At 40.5% G+C, this 23,112-nt stretch overlaps 1 protein-coding gene across 2 annotated transcripts in view; it reads left to right on the forward strand.

Annotated features, from left to right (window-relative positions):
* The window catches only part of TP53BP2 (tumor protein p53 binding protein 2), a gene marked incomplete at its 5' end in the record, with an annotated part of 68,119 nt that overhangs the window by 15,726 nt on the left and 29,281 nt on the right, over nt 1-23,112 (forward strand). For both annotated transcript variants that reach the window (XM_081186361.1, XM_081186360.1), the window contains 4 exons: nt 13,545-13,692; nt 19,843-19,956; nt 21,065-21,144; nt 22,642-22,743. In XM_081186361.1, coding sequence (XP_081042487.1) covers nt 13,545-13,692; nt 19,843-19,956; nt 21,065-21,144; nt 22,642-22,743 — 444 coding nt within the window. The remainder of the gene's footprint in view (nt 1-13,544; nt 13,693-19,842; nt 19,957-21,064; nt 21,145-22,641; nt 22,744-23,112) is intronic.

Below are 23,112 nucleotides of genomic sequence, written 5' to 3' on the forward strand. Positions count from 1 at the left end.
CTAATTAAACCAGCCTAAGCTATGTTGAGGTGATTGCTCGGGGTGATAGGCCATAAAGAGAACAGAGGATCAGAGGACTCTGTGCCAGATGGCAAAGGGCTGGGGTTGCTCCCCCAGCAAATGAAGCCAGAGTTTAGAGTAGAGAGTTAGAAGTAATGTGAGCTAGAAGATGATGATGATGATTTTGGATTTGATATCCCGCCTTTCACTCCCCTTAAGGAGTCTCAAAGAACACTGTGAGGTGAGTGAGGCTGAGAGACTTCAGAGAGAAGTGTGACTAGCCCAAGGTCACCCAGCAGCTGCCTGTGGAGGAGCAGGGAAGTGAACCTGGTTCACCAGATTACGAGTCCATCGCCCTTAACCACAACACCACGCTGGCTAGGAGATAGAGTGAGCAAACAGCAGGCAGAGCCTGATGCCTGATGTTTGTCTGAATCCAAGGCTGATCCTGTTGGGAGAAGCAAGACCCTTTTGGGTTGTTAATGCTGGGAACCCTAGGTAAAGCGCTTAGAACCCCTGGAATCTTGCACTGCTCAGCAATTTGGGATGGTGTGCAACAATATTTATATCCCAGTTTTCCTCCCAGCAGCTCAGAGAGGTTTGTGTGGTTTTCATCCTCTTGAGGTAGATTCCTGAGAGAGAGTTCCTGGCTCTGGTCATTGTGACTAAGCAGAGATTTGGTCTTGGTTTGTATGGGGAAAACCACACTTTGTTGATTTCCAGTATATGACAACAATTATAAAAAATAAAATCATAACAAAATGTACCCCCCTTCTTCATCCAGGATGGATCAGTCTAGTTAAGTTTTCCAAAGTCCAGTCTATGATTTGGGTGCTTGTCATTCTTCAGGGTGATCCGTAAAGTATTTTATAAAAGGATGCCATATTTCAACAAAATCGTCTACATCACTTGCATTATTCAATGCATGTAATCTCTTTGCTATTTTTTTCTGATATATAAATTGACCATGCATTCTGTTTCTAATGAGAAACGCACAGGTGTCCCAATCCTTTCCAGTTTTGCCCCGTAATCGGAATGCTGTTATTAAACGCAAAGTAATTAGTTATTTATTACAAAGGTTTGGATTGTCCTTATTTAAAAATGGTTAACAATCCCAAACTTGGGGTATATTCCACATGTTGACCTGTAACATAGCTTGTTTCTGTAAAAAGCCTCTGCCAGAAGGGTTTTATATGCTCACACACCCACCACATGTGAAATGTTGTACCTATACCATTGCAGTCTTTTCAGCACAAGTGGTGAGATGATTTTATTAATATAGCTACACTTCAGAAATTGCTTTTTTCGTAGAAATTGTGGTTCATATATTTTCACTGATCCTTTTAAATGATTATTATCCCCTTGCTACTTCTTGGTAAGGAAACGTAGTTAATCTGTTACAGTTATCTCTGCATCCTTCTGTTTTGTAGAGGGCAAGGCTGATACTGTGTTAAACTAACTAGTGGTCAGCAAAGGACAGGCAGTAGAAATCAAACAGTCCTGCTCCAAGAAGTGATAACTCACCGTTCCATATGCTTTAGATATGTGGGAGTGTGACTGCTGCATAGAAGTAGTGAGGGGCTAAAATGCTATTTTAGAAGCATAGCATCTAGTTGCACAATAAGTTTTCCTTTATCTATTTTTATGTAATCACTCACGTTACATTTAAGCATAGGCAGATGATAGCATTGACGCGTACAATTGCAATATCTGCAGGCAAGCGTATATTTAAAGGGAGCTGCATGTTACAAAGTCATAGGCATATAGGGCACATGGGAAGCTGCCCTACAGACCTTTGGTCCAACTAGCTTACTGTTGTCTACATGGAGTGACAGCAGCTCTATAGGGTTTCAAACCTGGGTTTCTCTGAGCCGTACTGGAGGTGATGGGGATCGAACCCTCAAAGTGGATGCTCTACCTCTGAACTATGGCCCTTCTCCATGTGCTGTTGCGGCACATGGTTTTTTAAAAAAGGACATGTGGCCACTTCAAATGCTAATTGGATACCATGCACACTTGGCTCTTCCCCTTTGGGCCACACTGCATCGCAAGCAGAAAACCATAATTTTGACTTCTTGTATCATAAACAAATCATGAGCCCAGGTTTGAATGACATCCCAAAGTTTATTGTTTGCTGTTCACAGTGTGACCAGGAGGGGCAGTGGAGTCCGTTGTGGACTTCTCAACATGTACCAGCATGCTCATGTTCACCTTAAACTACAGTAAACATAAGCTATATTTTTAACTTAGGGGTAGGAAACCATTTTTTTATGGTGGGTCAGATCAAAAAGTGGTCAAGGTTGCACACCAATCAGTCATCTGATGTCTATGATATCAGGTGTATCAAATCACACCTGAAAACAGAGTACCTTTGGTGATAGCTTTAAACAGGGTCACATGTAAGGCAGGACTGCAAAGGAACAATTGGGACTGCATGGCTTCAGACTTTTCCTTTCCAACTGCAGTTTGTATTTGATGCTGTTTTATTTTGGTGCCAAATGCAATCCCTGCTGCTTTCAGCAAGAACTTGACCCACTCAGGTACTCTCATTGGTCTTTTAGCGGGAGCTGTGGAGAGTAGGGGTGAGAGGGAAAGCTCAATTGGATGTTTGGACTTCTGTGTAATGGTTGATGCAAGACATCGTTTGTTACTACTTTCTGCAGACTGGATTATTGATAATCTGCCCACCTGTCAAATTTGGGCCAGTTGCTTGGGGGAGATAATGTGTTGGTCTTTTGGTCAGATCCAGTTCCCTACTCTTTCTTGTGTTTGAAAGTAAGTTCAGTTGAAATAAATGGGATTTGCTTCTTAGTAAATGGCAACCCAAGGGCGCTTTTATTTGTTTTTTGAATGGTGGACCCCTGACCCAACATGGTGCTTGAAAAATGGCTATTTAAATTGTGGGGAATCTAAAGCTGTGTTTTGTATACTCAAAACTAGCACAAGCTGTGTTTTGTATACTGGGCTGGCACAAGCCTTTGCCTGTGTCTAGAATAGCTCTTTGGGGATCCTGCCAGTATATTTACAATTTAAGTGCCAAAATCTTATTTATGGCCATAGTAGCAGATGGGAAACCTAGGAGGAACAGAACTGTTTTGACATCAATGCTGGCAGTAGAGCATAGATTTGGTCCCCATATTGTAGTGCAAAAATATTTTTATGCTATCATAAATTTAATAAATGATAATAATAAAATTGGCTATATATATGTGTGTGTGAATATATGAGAGAGGAAGCAATTAGATTCTGGACTACATCCTAAATGCACATTTTTCTGTTGTATAAATCCCAAACTGCTGAAATTGTGAAGGTGGGGGATCATAGGGTATGTTGCTTCTCAGCATGCTGGGGAAACTGGAAAATAAGTGTACAATACAATCCTATGCAGGTATAGGATTGCAGCCTTATGTATGAACGGTTCCTTCCTCCACCTGTTTCTTTTCTCCTTTTTGAGGCATCATTGTGTAATATTTCATAGGATTCTGATTGCTTCTGAGTACTGCATTTGTATCACTAGATACAGGATTCCTGTACTGTGTTAATGCACTGTATGTGTAAGGTTGCTAGCTAAGTAGCTATCTAGCATCTAATTTCATATTGTTCTTTTTTGCTGTGTAGGTGCAAAACTAAATGCTACTGTTGTCTTGAATCTGTGCTTTAAGGCATGGGTTCTGGAGCTGTCAGCTTTTCATTGAGTCAAAGTGTCTGTTGTGTTGAACAGACTTCGGTTTTTATTACAGTAAATCACTCTTAGTTTTGGTTTTTTGGTTTCCTGCTTACTCTAGAGCATTCCCCTATCTACTTGCCTCTCTTGAGAAGTCTGCTTGGGAGTGGGTGACCTTAAAAAAAATAAATTTGTAGTATGTTCTTGTAGAAAGATCAGGTGATATTAATATTGCCTCTAGGTCAGTGTGGGCCTGCTGACCAGATGGTGGATTATAGGGTTCTTTGGTCTAGTCTAGGGTAACAGGGCTCGTATGTTCTTAATGCCACTAGCTTCAGAATTTTAATGCTGAATATTCTCGGAAAGGCATAACCTTGCAGTGTTTTAAAAGCTGTGAGTGGACACTATTTTCTGATTGAAAAATAGCATGAAATAGACTTGAAGATTCTTTCATTTGGGTACCTTAAACTGAGTAGATACCAAATTCAGAAGGTACCCAATTTATTTGGGTACCTTAAACTGAGTAGATACCAAATTCAGGCTTTATAGGTACAGGTTTCCTCTCCTCTTCCTTCAGAATCTGATTAACATAAGAGTTTTCTGAATAAGGCCACAACATGGATATATATACAAAAGGCAGTATAATACAAAGGCATTGCAATAGTGGATATTTCATTTTCATTCCTTTTCTGAATGACCTTCAGCATGGAAGTTGCCACATTAAGTTCAATTAAGTACATTTAATTGATGTTTTTTATTGAGCTAGGTATCATTTGTTTGCCCCTCTGAGCTTCTTTGGGAGGAAGGTTGGGTTAGAAGTTAAATTAATAATTTTTAAAAATGCCAATATTTTATTTTAAAAATTGTAAAGTCACCTTGGAGCTGAACTTCCAGTGTGTCAGACAAAATAACAATAACAAATTAAATTAAAATCCAAGATAACAGTAAGGTGGCAGATAAAAGCAACCTTAAAAGTAGCATTTAAAGCACAATAGCTTCCCTGGCAAGTGACTGCCAGTACAGTACAGACTCTCACCAGTAGAGCTGAATTCTCCCCCCCCCTTTAATGTGCAGCACTCATGGAGCCTCATTTTTACATGGGTACATGCTATTCAAGTGACTGCTATTATGTTGTTTTGTCTGTGAAATTGCTACTGCAGAGTGTGGAGTTTGCAGCAGGATATAACTGTGTAGTTATGATACCCCATGGGTTCACAATTCTTTATTTAAATTTCCTACCTGGCAATGATCAAGGAGGATTGTATATATAAACAGGCCCTTGATGTCAGAAAGGTAGTGTAGAGTCTGTGTTTGTCATAACACTTGTTGTGCTGTTGTTGGTTTTGCTTAAATGTTTGAGTAGAGACGGATTCCCTTAAAACAATAGTACAGATCAATTCTGTATGGTTTGGAAAAGATTTGTTCTGGTTTCTCTCTACAAAGATAACTTTTTTGTTTCTCATCTCTTGGGATGCAGCTCAGTTTCTACGATTGAAAATGTGTGCTATGTTTTGGTATAAAAGTATGAGCATGCTTTCTTGTCTTCAGTGCAAATCTCTGTTTACAGGCCTGCTCCTGGAAATAAGTAGATGCAGGGTTACTGGTGTCAGGAAGTCTGTGGCAAGGTGAGCATCAAATTAGGGTAGTTTCCATTTCTTCAGTATCCTCTGCTTGCGAACCTCAGGTGGCACCACCCTTTTCATCACCAAGCAACAGAGAAGTCTGTAAGAATTGTAGCTGGGATGGAATGTCATCTAGTATGTAAGGTCTAGTTCAGCTATCACGTGAAAACTCGTGCTCTACATGGAAGTATATTTGCTGTGTGATCAACACATCATGTGGAGGTTTGGCATGCCACAAGCACCTAGGAAGAATGGAGGCTTCATGTAATGAACCCCACTTACTTATGCTTACAGACATCATGGCTTCTGCACTGAGTGCCTCCATCTGAAAGTGTAATTTGGTACTACTAACATTGGAACCGACCCTTGGTTGAAGGATGTTGAATTTCCTTTTTATAGCATTGTACGCATGTTTACTTCCAACAATTGAGTTTTTCATACAATAGCATCCCTCAGAGCCTCTCTCTGAATACAATTTTGCTGGAGTCCAGCCACCCACTGGCCTCACATAACAGCATTTCTAACTCTGATGGGAGTGGCATCACAGTGGAACTATAGGACTTATTTTTAAGCAAAGTTGAAGCACAAAGCTTGCTTGTGCTTCTGACGTAAGTAATGAGAAACTAAACAATGGAAGCTTAAGGTGTTGCTGTATTCACAACTCTATTTTGCAGAGATGTCATTTTGATAGGGTTAAACTTTAACAAGTTGTGCAAACCTAACATAGTAGAGGGGACAATCTTATTTCCTTCGGTATGTTGGTGCATTAGCAAAGCTACATCTTTATTGCAGAAATGGTGCTTTTGCTGACTTCATTCTGTTTGAAAACAGTATTGATTTTTGAATGCTGACAGTGTGCATTTTTGACAGCATATCAAATATAGAGGTGAGTATGGTCTGCTCTGAATACAATCAAAAGGACTGAATCTTTTGTGAAGTTGGTTTGTGTGTGTGAGAGAGATGTGGGTCTATGAAATGAGGCATAAACAATACAGTCCAAATTTTGGTGACCAGTCTAATTAAATCTATCAAGTTTTAGGCAGTGTGACTTCCTATTATAAGGATAATGTTGTCCCTGAAAAGGCAAAACAGGGATAGCCAACATTGTGCCCTTCAGATATTATTAACCTTCAACACCCATCATTGCTTACCTTGCTGGATGGGGCTGAATTGGTTTAGGAGCCCAACAAAATATCTGGAGAGCACCACATTGACTGAAGTATGAAGTTCTGGAGAGAAATTAAATAGCAAGTAAAGAAACTTGGCTACTGCAAGGTGATTGAATGAGTGATGGGTGTCAACATTCCTGGATGAATTGGTATTTGGACTCAGTTTAGTTGGCTTCTGATCCAGTTTTAGAACCAAAACAACTTTGGTGGACAACCTGTGCTGGGTGGTATCCAGTTGGACAGACTCTCTGAAGTTGAGGGTTCTCTCCAGTCAAAACTCCTCCTGATGTTTCAGAAGGTGGTACTGGGCAGCTATTATTTGGCACCATGTATTTATGTTCTTGGGTCTGTCTTGAATATTGTTTAACATTTATATCATCTTTCTCCATCCTAGTGTCCTTCTGACATTTTGGATTGTAAAGTCCATTACTGACTAATGGCCGTATTGGCCATTTCTGCTAGAGCTAATCCAACCACATCTGGAGGGCACCAGCTTGGGGAATGCTGTACTATATTACCCTCTGGGGGAGATCTTTTGGAGTAAGGCTCTTTCTCCTTTTCATCAAATCCAGATGAGGGAAAATATGTTTTGAATAGATGTCTAGAGTCAGTAGTTGGTTGGATGAGGACCAAAAAACAAACTCAGTTCAGCTAAGATAGAGGCCCTGTTGCCTGGTGATACCTGGCCAGGATATAGGGTTTGGACGGTGTTGCAAAAGCCCTAAAGTAATGGTGGCTAATCTGTGGCCCTCTGGATGTTGTTGGACTACAACTTGCATCAGCCTTAGCTAGCGTGGCGAGTGCTCAGGGATGATGCAAGTTGTTACCAGCAACATCAAGGGTTAATTCAGGTAAGTATTTCCCAGCTGACAGCTTTTGAGAGCTTGCATGAAATAGCAGAAAGAACTTGCAGGTGAGGAGACATCCACATTGCTATAGCAACTTCGTTAGCAGGGATAGGTTTTCTAAGTAGAAAAGATTTCTCAGGAAATTTTCTGTCTTGGAAGTTGTGAGTGTGAGGTGTGACCACATTTTCCTGTTTTGTGGTCTCACTTTAAAAAACAGTATGAACACATTTCTGCGGAGATGAGGTTTATGGTTTGTGACTCAATATATGGGAACTGATGATTATTCATAAGTGGGGCTGATTGTGAGCGTCTTAACATGGCAAAGATAGAAATGCTCAGAGGCCCATTTGCGCTTAGTTTTTCTCTCAGTTTCCCACTCTTAAAAGACAAAGTTTCTCAAAGCATTTTGGGTGCATGTGTTCTTCTTCTGGATTTCAGAATTATTTCTTACTGTCAGAGAGAAACTTGACACCTTTCATAATGCAAGCGATGGAGATCATGATGCCTCAGGGTTGCAAAAGGTCAAGCGTTTTAGGTTCTCTTATGGGACAAATAAAGAGGAAAACACTCCCGTCTTATTCAGTCCCAGAATAATGCTGCATTTCCTACTGTACTCCACCTACTTTGCATCATAACTTCCGTTCTCATATTTGTGGCTAAATGCCAGAGCTGCACAAACTGAATATTATTTGCAGTAACTCACAAGGCAGGAACATGTGCTGACCACCACCGATAGATATAGGTAAATCTACTTTTCTCTTACTCTTGAGTCTTGCCCTAGTGCAGTGAGAAGTTTATCTATGAAATAATACAAGATAGCAATGTATTAAATGGGTGAAATAATTTTTAGTAGGTTGGTTTTAGTGTTACTTGGTCTTTAAGCACAGAGAAATTCAGGCATGCTAACACTGAACAGTTGAATACTTGAATAATTGGCCTTGAAAGGTGTGTGATTGCATTTTTTCTTGAATTGCAGCAGAGTTAGCCCCCCCCCCCCAGTTCTTCTGGTTTCATTTGAAAGCAGCATTTATATATTAGTATGGAATGCTATGTATTAGATTAAAAACCTTCCATTGTACAGACTGCCTTTTGTCATTCAGAAAGTTGTAGTCAAAGAAAGAAACATTTTAGTTGTTGATTTCTTTGTGGTCTACCTGTGAAGACGTTACACCTCTGCTTTCTGAGATATGGTAAACTGTTGAAATGAACAATACTTGGAAACTAGAGTTTTAAATGGGTTTCTGGTTTGGGAAAAACTCCAGCACTGTTTTGCCGTTGAAGTGCGTCTATATAATTTTTGTAACAGCTTAATTGCTAGGTTTTTATTGTTTCCTCCTACTCAGCTTAAAATAACTTCTGTTCTCGTTGGAAAATATGAATTAAGAAGCCCTTTATGGTTTCTAAAAAATGGTTATTGCCTATGTCATTCTTTCTGGAATGCAGGTGTGCAGTTATGCTGTATGGAGAAGAGCAGCTGTATAGAATTGAATGTTGATAGTCATAAAGTACATTAGACTGGCTTTATGTGATGCTAGCTCTTTTTGCGTAGATCCTGTAATCTTTACAGGGCCTTTAAAAACACTGCAGTTAAAAAACAGTTATTGGTGGCTTAAACATGTATCAGAAGTGTAGTTTTGTACCACTGAAGTTCAGATTAATGAAAGATATATATACCATTTTGTTAGAGCTTTGAGTACAGCAGCTTCACGAAAGGTCACCTATACAGATGCTGATTTTTTGCATAGGAAACGGACATGTAAATGTCTCTTGTGCTACCTCATGTATACTCCATCCTTGACATGTTGTGAACTTGAGAAGTAAGCCTTGTGGCTATTTTTTTTGTCCTGTTTGTGAAGGGGACGGTACCCTTTAGAAATGTCCTTTGTGGTGCATTCCCTGAACTAATATTCTATGCCTTTTAAAAAAACCGTACAGCTGTGTCACTGCAAAAGGAAAACAGCTTCTCAGTTTTGAAGGTAATACTTTCTATGCACTCTTTATTTAAGGCGTAAGGTGAAAGAAGCGTTTTCATCTTCCATCTGCATTTATGTATTTTTTAAATCCAAGTTAAGCCCTTCTTTGCCTGACCATAGCACGTTAAAGTCTTTTTGTTTTTGTTCTCATTTAGAAGAAATGGGATAAGACAGGTCTGTCCTCCTTTCCTGCATAGTTTGGAGTTAACTTGACATTTTTGTGAGTTGTAGATCTTCAAGCCTGAAACAAGGTGACTCAAATGGTTTTGAAAACTTGATATAAATAAGCATATAAATCAAATTCTAAGTGATTAACATAATAGAATAAGATAAAAGACTTGAAGATTGCCCGTATTGTGTGTGTGCGCCGCTGACTAAAAGGGGAGTCTACACATGAGTGTTGTTGAACAAGGTTGGGGAGACCCGAGTTCAAATCCCTACTTGGTGACTTTGGCTCAGTCACCAACTCTCAACCCAACCCACCAGACCAGACTGCTTGTGAGGATGGAGAGAACCCATTATGCCTCCAGAGCTCCTTGGAGGAAGGATGAAATAAAATCTGCAATGGCTAACAACAAACATGTTTGTGATTAACAGGGTGAATACAGTTTCCTTCTTACCATTTTGTATTCATATCCCTGACACGAGGAGCTACAGCTAATCTGTTTCTTGTGAACATCTAGAAAATTGTAGAAAGGATTTTGAAATTAAGTTGATTTTTTTTAGGGCATATCAGTAGTTAGAAATAGAAATATGGCACACAGAATTGAAAAAGGTGACAGTTTTTTTAAAAGTACTCCTCATATGTGAGAAGGTTAAACATTACTTTCTACCAAAAGGGTTTGTGTAGTAAAGCTATATTTACAATAAGCAATCTGGCAACAGTGCTGGGGAACCTGGCATTTCAAAGAACCCTTAGCATAGCTTTAGCACTGAATAGTTCAAAGAAGAAATACACTTAATGCAGGCTGTCTCTCATTATAACTTACCGCTTCAAATCCCCACTCGTTTTTCCTGTTTCACCTTCTTCTTCCGGCTGCAGGGTGTGTTGGAGCTCTGCCCTACAGCGAGTAATATGATGTAGAGATGTTCAAGGTATATAATTGGCATGTGAGCAGGCAGGTGTTTGATGAAGGAAGGTGTAGAAAAGTTTTTGAATTACAATTGGGTAACAGATGATGTGAGAGCAAGAGAAGGTGTAACTTGCATCTATGCAAGTTACACAGGAATGATATCCCACCCACATACTAATTTTCAAAGATACAAACTCATTCTCCTCCCTCCCCCCACAAAAAAGCCCCCCAGTTGTTTCCCTTTCTGACACTGGTAGGTTCTCTGTTCAGCAAGAATCATCAGCCTCCTTCGATGCATTATAAGGAACCTACATCCCCAATGGTTAGCCGATTTTTCTTTTCTAGAATCATGGTCAACTAGTAATGCAGCTCTTGGTGAATTTTATCAGTACTTTCTAATACAATTTTAGCATCTTTATATGCTTTTATGGCACACAGTTTCACATACTGAAAACATAATTGTATATGAAAAATGACAAGGTGCATTGAGTCAAAGTTTGTTTTTGGCAATGTAACGTGAAGGAGGATTTCGTGCCTTCTGTTTGAAGTGTCTGCAACTAAGAACTCTAGATCTAGGTAGCAGCAATGATGTGGTATGCTGGTTAAAATTATATATTGTATATCTGTATCAAGATATATTAGGAATTTGGATGCTCGTAACTACTATGAGCTCAGAGCTACTAGTATAACATCAGCTGAGTTGGGAACTCACTTGATAGCCTTAAGCTAATCTTGAGCTCCTTCCACGCCATCTGCTATAGGGTGACAATACTGCCTCACCTTACAGAGCTGTTGAAAGTATTATTAAGATATGGGAAACACTTTGATGTCTTAAGAAAAAGTGGTGCATAAATATAAAGTTATTGCTTTAAAATGTGTTATGAGAGATGAGGTCTTGTTTTGATTTAGCAGCTCAGTTCAGACAACATGCTAAACCTTGGATTGAACGTGTAAATATTTAAACAGACACCTGTGGTTTAGAGCTGTGTGTCTGGTCATCGCTCCATTCAGTGTGCTGGTCTTTGGAGGCAGAACAATGGCCACCATGCCTATAGTTTGTCAAGTCACACATCATGTCAACCCATATGTAGCACACACGGTGGTTTCTAATTCCTGTATGCTACCCAGTCACAAGCTGTGGTTTGATGTGATGTCTAACCAAACCTGAATGTTAACAAGTTTTAAAAGTTATTTTTAAATGACAGGGAAATGCGTATTCTCATGTACCTAATCTGCGTAACTCAATGTGCTGTCACATAATTTGAAGTGTGTGTTGGAATCGAGTGTCTGGCTTGGAACTCTGGCTTTGATTTTATATCTCTTAAACTTTTTTGCTGATAGACCTATAAATGAAATATTAATTAGTGGGATGGTAGTAACTCCTGTTGAAGATATTTTGCTGCTAGAAACCTTAAGTTTGGCAGCTATTGCAGATATCAAAGTTCAAGTTAGCTCCAGGAAGCAAATAAACGGATTAATTATTTAGTCATCAGTTAGATCATAGTTGCCTGCAATTTGCCTAGCCTAAACTACGGCTGAAAGCACCTTTAGTGAATACTGGACATACCATTTAACCTGAAGAAGCGGCCAGCTGCAGAGTTAATGAATTTATTCAGGGATCACTTTGCCATTTCTTAAAACAGAGCTAGGGTAAGGCCTACCACAACTTAACCTTCAGTGCCTAAATTAAGAGGATGGTTAGCTCAAATAGATTTCAGAGTTAATCTAATGACCACTACTTAAATTGCAATGTAGTATATAAAAATGACTTAGAAAATGCATTATTTTGAAACAAAGTGAAGAAGGTTATGACATTATTTTAAGATTAATGGTTACAGATTTCGGGCAGAGGTGGGGCTAGATAACATTGGCTCTTTCAACACATAATATTCTGTACTTCCAGAGTGACTTTCTAATTAACATGGATTTTGTTCCTTTTGTAAGCTTGTTAATTTTGGAGTGATAACGGGGCCGTGTGATGGTGAAATCCAGATGCTTAGCACCTCTTTAGGGGATTGCAAACAGTTTTGTATATAGCACTAGGTGGTTGGGGATTCATATAGCAAGATACCACCCGTTTAAATGTATTACTTTAAATAGCAACAAGTTTTTATCTGGTTATTTGAACTTAATCTCTGGAGTTGTGTGATGTTGCTTTTGGCTGAGTTGGGTCATACAAATAATATATATATTTATAAATTAAGCAAGTATGTTCTAGGAAATGGCTCTGTGCCTTATCCAAAGCTGCATTCATCTGAGCTGTAAGGATTTTTTTTTCAGGAGTTGGCGCCTTTCAAGCTGTTTGTACTTTTACATACAAGAGCATGATCCTTTATGCTGTATTTTGTTTTTAATATTCGGTTGGGAGCCGCCCAGAGTGGCTGGGGAAACCCAGGCAGAAGGACGGTGTGTGTGTGTGTGTGTGTGTGTGTGTGTGTGTGTACATACAGTGGTACCTTGGGTTACATATGCTTCAGGTTACATACACTTCAGGTTACAGCCTCCGCTAACCCAGAAATAGTGCTTCAGGTTAAGAACTTTGCTTCAGGAGGAGAACCAAAATCGTGCTCCGGCAGCGCGGCAGCAGCAGGAGGCCCCATTAGCTAAAGTGGTGCTTCAGGTTAAGAACAGTTTCAGGTTAAGTACGGACCTCCGGAACGAATTAAGTACTTAACCCAAGGTACTACTCGTGTGTGTGTGTGTGTGTAAATTTTTGGATGAAGCATGCAAACCACCACAGTGGTACCTCAGGTTACAGATGCTTCAGGTTACAGACGCTTCGGGTTACAGACTCCGCTAACCCAGAAATAGTACCTCGGGTTAAGAACTTTGCTTCAGGATGAGAACAGAAATCGTGCGATGGTGGTGCAGTGGCAGCGGGAGGCCCCGTTACCTAAAGTGGTACCTCAGGTTAAGAACAGTTTCAGGTTAAGAACGGACCTCCAGAATGAATTAAGTTCGTAACCCGAGGTACCACTGTATGTCTTTATCCTCTGTAGCCAATTGCTATACAGTGTTGCTTTATATAGAGAAATAATTGAAGCAGTATATTTGGTCCCCATTCCAGTCAGGTTGTCACATAGAAGAAAACTAAAGAGCTAACATTGAGGTTTCTGCTTCTAGAAACTTACATCAGTGAGAACCAGAGATAAAATACATTTAGGATTTATGGGACTCTGATCTGCTCTCTTCCAGATGTTTCTTACTGTGTACCTCAGTAACAACGAGCAACATTTCACTGAAGTGCCAATCACCCCAGAAACGACCTGCAGAGATGTAGTGGATTTGTGTAAAGAGCCTGGTGAGACTGAATGCCACCTGGCTGAAGTGTGGTGCGGCTCAGGTAAGCAAAACGTGCCAATTGTAACCTGCCAGGCATTTAGATAAGTGTCTCTCTAGTTTCTTTTAGCACCAGGATTAATTTAACTTTTAATTAAGGGATCACATGAGTTAATATAATGATTTGCATTGTGCAGCTTTGTTTTTAATATTAGTTGCTTTCATGTTACTGTAAAATGAAAAGCAGACTATTACAGTGGCAGCAGCAAACATTTGTCCTCAGATCAGTTGCTCCTCTCCCAGCTGGTCTTGGACTGAAATTACAGGCTTTTGTTTCACAGTCTATAAGAGCTCTTTGGCTTGTGCCAAAAGGCTTAGCCTCTGTCAAGGCATGCCCTTACATGGTACCCAGAGTAGTGAGAAAGAAAACCTCTCTGAGGATCCACAGGTGGAAATGGCCTCCAAGGCATCCTCCACCTCCTCAAAGGGCTGCTCAACACTTTTTTTTTTGTCCACCTGTATGCTTTCTTGATATTTTATAGCTTTGTTGTTTAGTCGTTTAGTCGTGTCCGACTCTTCGTGACCCCATGGACCAGAGCACGCCAAGCACTCCTGTCTTCCACTGCCTCCCGCAGTTTGGTCAGTCTCATGTTTGTAGCTTCGAGAACACTGTCCAACCATCTCGTCCTCTGTCGTCCCCTTCTCCTTGTGCCCTCCATCTTTCCCAGCATCAGGGTCTTTTCCAGGGAGTCTTCTCTTCTCATGAGGTGGCCAAAGTATTGGAGCCTCAGCTTCACGATCTGTCCTTCCAGTGAGCACTCAGGGCTGATTTCCTTAAGAATGGATACGTTTGATCTTCTTGCAGTCCATGGGACTCTCAAGAGTCTATAAGCTATTTTATAGCTTAACAAAGCTAATATAGTAGGAGGGCCAGAGGTGTAGCGCTTTGGCAAAGCTGGTGACTTGTGAGTTCTTCACACAAGACACAAATGTGGGTTCCCCCACATCTTTAAGGTAAATGTAAAATCTGTCTTGGCTAGAATGTATATTGACTTTGAAATTGGCTCTTTTAATTGGCACAAGAGAGGCTCAGATGTGCATTGGGCATTCTACTCTATGCCAGGGGTGGGAAACATCTTCTGGCCAGTGGGCCGTATGCTGACCTTGCGAGCAGATGGGTGAGGCTGCCAGCCTGTCAGTTACTTGATGTCATTATGATGATGGTTGGCAACTTCAAAAGATGTTCGCTGTCAGCGCCAATTAGCACTAAAAGCAACCCTTTTTGAAGGTGTGATTGGAGTTGACAGATGATTGGAGCTGACATCTTGCCTTCCAAAAAGCCTGCTGTGCCCAACTGTAGGTATGAATGGATTCAAGGAACAATCTGGAGGGCACTTTAAGCTCCCTGCAGCTGCCTCCTTCCTTGGCTTCAAATACAACATCAGGGCAGGTGGGCATAGTTTGGTGGAAATGGCCTCACCTGACAAATGAGGATCCATGGCAGGCGTAATTTGGCCCATTGGCTAGAGGTTCCCCATAGCTTGCTCTGTAGGTTCTGTAAAACTAGGTTCTGCTCTTTCCACAAAATTATTGTGAATAAACAAATGATATAAAGAATTATTATGCAAGCATTTATCTAGCAAAATGCTTTAAAAAATCCCAGAAGAGAATTGGGGATTTTCACTTCGAGAGTGGGCACTTAAATTCTGGACATGGCCCCTGAAATTAATGTTGAATACCACATTTATTCATGGGTGAATGAACAGCAACAATTTTAGAATTGATATCGGAGAAGAAGCCTCATGCTGAAGCTCAACCCATGTATTCAAATTTTTGAAACCAATCCTAATTATATGTACGACTATGATGATTCACAAAGCTACTGAAATCATGGAAGCCTCTTGTGTAAGCTTGGTGGGTATGTACCACCAAGGGGTATTCTTTGTATTAAGTTGTTAGGCTACTACCCAGCACTTCTCACTTTTCTTATCTAGTATCTTTAGACAATGGTTCTTTGTCACATTGAGCAGTGATGGCTCTTTGAATAGAGTGGCATTGGTTTTAAGTATGCTGTGTTGACATGCTTTACCTAGGTCAGCTTGCCAAAAGGGTGCAACAGAACAGGTTGTGACATTAGTACAGCAGTTATTCTGCATTGTCCAAAACACTGATTTCCTGATACCGTTACTCATCAGATTAGTTTTTTAATAGTTTCCTCGCTTTGCCTGACCCATAAGATTGCACCCTGATTATATGTCTGAATCCTCAGATTTTCTGTTCTATTCACGTTATATGATTTTATATTGCTGTTTTAGATTGTGTATTATTATTATTGATCAGTTTGCCACCCTGGACTTCTTCAGGAAGAAAGGCATGACATAAATGCAACTAATAGGGAGCTTGCTTTTTAGATTGTACTTTAGAGATTTTGCCCTGCTATGTTTAATACAATGTATGTGGAAATATGTTGCAGATGTTTGAAGCATTCAGTTGTAAATGCACACTGAAGACATGTGCCAGTATACTTATAAATTCTAGAAACAAATTTTGTATCATACAACCTTATTGATAAGAGCAAACTCGAGACTTTCTCCAATGCTGAATATATTTAATTGGATTGAGGATGATGTGTCTGTGGAACAAAAGCCTTTTGTCAAAATTTTGCTGATTGTAGCTAGAGTAGTGTAGGTCTGAAAATGGAAGGGCTCTCAATCCCCATATAGACGGGACTGGCTATTGAAATCTTCAACTAGCAGAAAACGATGAATTGGCTAATCTGGTTTATTGGAGGTATTTTCCACTACAAAATTTTCTGAGAGGTGACTGTTTTGTGAAACAGTGCAATATGAATTTTGGAAGTATTATATTTGAAATAAATTGAATTATGTAGCTTTGTATTTATGAATAAATGAGCTTTAAAAAAGTAAGAGGTTTTTTTTAAAAAAAAAATTAAAGCAGCAGGACTCTCAGCTCTTTCATAAACCTGTCCTTTTATATTGACTGCTGGTTTCATGGTAAAGCTGGTCTACTTGTTGTTGACAGTTTATTTCCTGTAAATGGGCTGTCCTTCAGTGTATCAGCCAGCCATGCTACATGATACCTTATTTCTCCAAATTTCCCCCTGCAGTCAGTATTCTGTGGCCACGGAGCACACTTGGTTCACGTTGGGTTATATTTGTGTTTCTTCCTAGCATTTTTTCCTTAAAATTGTACTTTTGCAAACTTTGGGGTTTCCCCAAGCCTGCTGGTATCTCTTCTTTCTATGTGAATGATGTTTGGCTGTATAAGTAGCAGCATTCACAGAAATAGTGGAACTGATTATGCATTAGCAACATTTATTTATAAAAATACTTACTGTAATATCATTAAAAATATCAAGGCAGTGTACAATATATATAAAAATGATGTACACTGCTTTGAGATAGATAGATATAAACACCAGAATGAGTCAATGCATTGAGAATCCTAGCAAAAAAAGGGCATTTCCTTAACTTTTAGTTAATTTTTACTAGAATATTGTCTAAAACTACCATAAACAAATCGGCTTAGCCTCATCCAGACCCTGCTTATTCTAAATGATAGCGATACTTTCCTTTGTGATTTACAAGATGAGCTGTTTAGCTGTCTAGACAAATAACCACGGTAGCTGCTTTTTCTGTAACAGTGACCTACTTGCTTATACTATAAAACTAATCAGCTTTGACAGTAACCCCAGAAAATTTCCTTCTTAGGTTGTTTCAACATGGCTGCAGTTTTTTCCTTCCTTAAAGAAAACCCTTTTGTTTTTTAAAAAATTAAGCTAAGAACCTGTTGGACATCATAAAAATCCTACACATCTTGTAGGAAAGTTTATAATGAGAACCACAATTGAACTACTGCAATATAAAAAAGGCTTACATGCAGGGGTAGGGTGTGGTGTCCTAATGTCATTAATCATTTGTACACTTCCATCTTTATCCTTGAATGAAGACAAACATTATTGTCTCACTAAACCAGCAGTTGCCTATCATTATCACCAGTTTTTACCATAATCTCTTCTGTGTTCATTACCTTTTGTTCTTAACGTCTTATCCCTATAGAGCATTCAGTAAAATTGGAAGCTTGCTGTTATTAGACATTTGGGTGCTACCATGATAAAAGTATAGTTTTTTTATTTTGCCTTTAATTTAGATTGCATGTGGTGGGAAGAATTTTTTTAAAAAAAGTTTCAGCCAGGGCTGTCAGCAGGGCATTATTTTCTAAATAAGTGCTGTGTTTCATTTCATCTAAAAAGTTCCTCCCTTCTAAAATAACAATTAAAAATACTTCCTTTTTAAATTTATGTAACTAATTAGAGCTGTACAGTTGTACCTTGGTTGACAAACGACTTGTGACTCGGAACGTTTTGGCTCCCGAACGCCGCAAACCCGGAAGTGATTGTTTTGGTTTGCGAATGTTCTTTGGAACCCGAACGTCTGTCACGGCTTCCGATAGGCTGCAGGAGGTTTCTGCAGCCAATCAGAAGCCATGCCTTGGTTTGAAAACATTTTGGAAGTCAAATGGACTTCCGGAACGGATTCCGTTCGACTTCTGAGGTACGACTGTATTAGGTTTGTGTGACAGACATGTTATCAAAAATATATTGACTGGATCCTAGTGAACTAGTTCTACAGCTCATGGTCAGCTTGGCAGCTTAAACCAGAGTTAAACAAAGCCAAAGTTTCCTTCCGTACCAGACGAAGCGACATGTAATGTGTACAAAGCTTAATGAATTGACACCATGGTACCATCCATTAGATTTACTCAAACCTGTCCCCTGAACTGGGACAAGGGATATTCCTGTCACGGTTGCATGCACCATTAGGGCTCCATCCAGTAGGATTCACTTGCATAGGAGGATAGGAAGTTGCCTTATGCAGAGTGTGACCATTAATCCATCTAACTCTGTATTGTCTACACTGACTGGCAATTGCTCTCCAGGATTTTTGACACAATTCCTTCCCAGCCCTACCTGGAGATGCTTGAGATTGAACCTTGGACCTTCTGCATGCAAAGCTGGTGTTCTGTTCTTTCCTGCACTGCAATGGGTAACGAGGAATTTCTAAACTGGAAATGCTAAGCTTCTGTTTAGGGTTCAGCAATGAGAAATGGAAGCCTTGTGCAACATGTTTGCAGCGTTCACTTGCACCCTACTTTCAGCCTGAAACTGGACTCCAAGGCAGCAATGTTCAAGAAAGATTTGAACTGAAAAGGCTGTTTCTATAAGTTAAAGGTCAAATTGGGGGAAAGAAATCGGTGAATAGCTCTCCATAAGCTGGACCTTTTTCTCTCCAAACACTTTCTGTTACCTGAAGTTCATTGCTAAATGAGTGCATTAATCCTTTAAGTCCGCTCCAGCTTTGTGTCTGTAACATGAACATTTTTAAGCAAGATGCACTGAGTTGATGATAAGTGTACACAAATAGTTAAGCTACATGAAAAAATAACACTCCGAGAATTCAAGAGGATGACATATTAAAACAGAATACAGTGGTACCTCTAGTTACGAACTTAATTCATTCCGGGGTCCGTTCTTAACCTGAAACTGTTCTTAACTAGAGGTGTGCTTGCTGCTGCTGCGCCGCCGGCACATGATTTCCATTCTTATCCTGGGGCAAAGTTCTCAGCTCGAGTTAACGCTTCCAGGTTAGCGGAGTTTGTAACCTGAGACGTTTGTAACTCGAGGTACCACAGTATGCCGACATTTGGCACATGGGCGCATTTGCAAACTTCAGAAGCTGCCATCACACTCGCTGCAACAAAGCACACACCACATCCTATTTTCTATAGTAGAATGCTTCTTTAAAGCCAGATTTCAGCAGAAGGCGAGGCATCTACGTCTGCATGTGTACCCAGAGCTGCTACACTGGCGACTTCTGAGATGTGTCTTGCCCATGTGTGTTGCTGTATTTCTTGGTAAAAATGACATAGCTGTTCTGTATCATGTTCTCTGGTTTGTTAGGAAAGCATTTCCCTGTTTCTCCTTCCACCCTTTTAAAGACTGCTTTCACGTGATTCAAGAGGGACATACTCAGTGTGGATGAACTCTGCAACTTTTGAATAGGAGGCTGTGATGGATACACTGCAAATACACCTTTGGTTCATCACATAAAGTATCCTATAGAGGCAGGTTTTGTTTGTTCCCTTACTACTGAAAGAGAGAGAATATAGAGAGAACTTGCTCTGTATCTTTCAGAGCGCCCTGTAGCTGACAACGAGCGCATGTTGGATCTTCTGCAGCGCCATGGAGTCCAGAGAAATGAAGTTAGGTTCTTTCTTCGCCATGAGCGGTCTCCTAATCGAGAAGCAGGTGAGTGTTAATTCTGCTTTTTTGAGTGCAAGCCCAGGGTGAAACTTTGGAGAGGGTGCAGTGGCTCTTCATGCAAGTGCCTTTAACCTAAATTAGGGGTGGGGAACTGGGTTTGACTGGCGTGCAGGATCCTGAGGCTCCTGAACCTCCATAGGCCCTTTTGACAGGTAGGACATGACGCAAGACGAAGCATTTGCCATGATGGTTTGAAATCACACTGACCGGGCAAAGAAGCAAGGTTTTGCTGATGTTACTAATGGGTGTTGCTTGCAAACCTGCTTTCGACAGGGAGTTATGCAATTACCTACCTCACACCCGACATAGTTAGGATCTCTCTTGGCCTTAATTAGGCCTACTGGCTGTAGACTCCCCACTGGTGGCTTAGATGTATTGGACACCCAGCTGTGTGGAAGGCAGAAGTACAGCAGAATGTAAAGCTCCCAGGATTGTGTGATGAAAATCTCCTTTTAGAGGCACATTAATGCTTTTGCCAGCTGAATAAATGTTGCGTTCCATACTTGCTTCTTGTTGAATTCAGTGATGCAGTGATTTCAGAAACCACAATTTCTTTTTCTTAATTCATGTCTATTCTTCATGTTCTTCACTGATTAATCAGGAAGCCCCTTCGGCTGGTTTGGTCGGCTAGGACATGTGTTTGACTTTTTTGCCACAATTGCAAGCTAGCTATGGTGCAATGAAGCTAAAGGGTCCTTGTTTCACAGACCAGTCCCTTAATTGTGCCTTAAATGCTGAGTTCATGCAAACCATTTATTTGGCCTGCTGCTATTTCTTAATATATATATATAACTTGTCTACTTTAATTTTCATGAAAAAGGTACCTCTTGTTTCTCTTCTCTTGTCCCCTGCATATCTGACAAGGTTAATACATTTATTGCACAGGCAGCATTTTGTATGGCAAGGCTGCTGTTGTGCTTACATTGATTTTCAAGTGTTGTTGGGTGACTTTGGACCAAGTCTGAAACTGCAAACCTGCTTGTTTCTTCATTTCCTCCTCCCAACCTTGTAGAGAGGTAGTTTATATTAAAAGCATTCTTCTTCTTTTTTAAAAAACTACTTACCTTTTTTTTGTTCACTTCATACTTAAAAGGGAGCGGACCAAGAGTGCAAGATCCAGGCTTGAAGAGAAATGGTGTAAAAATGCCTGGTGAGCGGAGAATAGAGAATGGAGTAAGTATTTGGCATAAAACTACTTAAATGCAATCAAGGAAATAATTTCCTTTCAGTTTACAAATTTATTTTTTCTCCAGAACACCTAATTATGAAATTAGAAATATTTTTATGACTTCCACGGTCAGTTCTTATATTAGTTAATAGGTTCAGTCACAGAATACTACCCGGTCTCTGAAGGGATTTCACTTTGTGATGAGATCTATCTGTATTTTGTTACTATTTTTTGAAGAAAAGCATGTAAACTCTCCTTATGTGAAGTCTAGATTGAGGAATCTCAAACAGGCTGCAAAAAGAGGAGGTGGGGAGCCCTCTTGCCTGTTAGAAATGCCGTATTTTTCGCCCTATAGGACACACTTTTCCCCCTCCAAAAATGAAGGGGAAATGTGTGTGCATCCTATGGGGTGAATGCAGGCTTCAGGAAGCTATCCCCCTAGCCCGGCAAACTCCGGGAGCAATGGCGAGGTTGCGCGCAACCTCGCCATCGCTCTCAGACCCGTTCTGGGGGCTGGGGTTGGGGGAAGCTTGGGCTTCCCCAGCCCCGCAAGCTCTGGGAGTGATGGCAAGGTTGCGGAACCTCGCCTTCGCTCCCGGACCCCCAGCCCCGAGGCTAAAAACGAAGCCAGGACAGCTAGCGGGATCCATCTCGCTCGCTGTCATGGCTTCTTTGCTCTTTTGGGGGGGGGAATTTCCCCCCCTTTTATCCCCCCCCATAAGTGTGCCCTATGGGCCGGTGCGCCCTATAGGGCGAAAAATACGGTATGTGACCAGTCTGCTCTGTATTTGTTTTGGAGGGGGGGAGCCTCAGCAAAACAGGCTGAGTGTTTTGCCCAAGGTTTCATGTTCCAAGCCTCCCAAGAAGTGATGTGAGAACCAGTTGCTTTAATAGCCACTGTGTAGTATAATGTGTGAGGCTTCCTGGCATTCCTGGTATCAGTTCAACCTTTTAAAAAGCCCATAGAAGTCACCAATCCTCAAAGTATTTACTAGCCTGTCAAGAAGCCAGTAGCTTGCATTTCCTCACCATGATCAACTCCTGCCCGGAAACCTATGTCTCCACTGTGGAAGGACGTGTGGATCCAGAATTGGCCTTCACAGTCACTTAGGGACTCATTGCCTGAATCCCCCTACAGCATGTGGCTTGACTCTGTTGTTGGTGTAGTGCACCTGCTTCTGACTTGTGGTGGTCTGTGGATCAGGATGGAGCAAATTGATGTCTGGATTCTATTAATTTGAGTTGGAGGTTGAACATAGATGACCCCTGTGTACCTTCTGGTTTGGTGATTGTCCAGAATGCACTGGAACAAAAGTATGCCAGTAACTTGTTTTCATCTTCTTCAGTAGTCCTTGCTTTTTACCTTCCACCATGTCTCCAAAATAGTACAGCAATCAGGCCTTTAATTCTGAAGCCAGATGGCCAATGTACTATATAGACTTCAGCACAATAGTATGCTTATACCAAACTCTTACATATGTGTATATATTTAATTACTGAAGGTCAGTGCTCCTCGGATGGATATGACTCTAGCTGAATTGCAGGAAATGGCATCACGTCAACAGCAACAAATAGAGGCCCAACAGCAAATGCTGGCTAACAAGGTTTGTTGAAATAAGTTTCCCCCCTGTAAAAATTGCCTATGAATAAAAAAGTATGAGAAAAGCAGCTTCTAAAAAATTTGAATTTTGTAAAGTGCTAAATATTAAAAGTGGCATCCTTGGATTCCTTAAAATAGCCTGTTTTGGGGGCAAACAAGTTAGTTACTGTGGACTGAGAGCTGTGCCTTAATTTGGCCATGACCACCTTCAGTGCCAAATGTTATGTGTTCTTTTTGAATGTATCATATATGTGTTAGGAAATCCTGTGGTTCCCTGAAAACTTGCTAGAGTTTTGAACTGGGAAGATTGGTTACTGAAGATAAGCGTTTCTGAAAGAGGGTTTGCTCCCCAAATTGAGGGCCAAATAAAATG

Source organism: Podarcis bocagei, assembly GCF_964188305.1.
Source record: "Podarcis bocagei genome assembly, chromosome: 3".
Taxonomy (NCBI): Eukaryota; Metazoa; Chordata; class Lepidosauria; order Squamata; family Lacertidae; genus Podarcis; species Podarcis bocagei.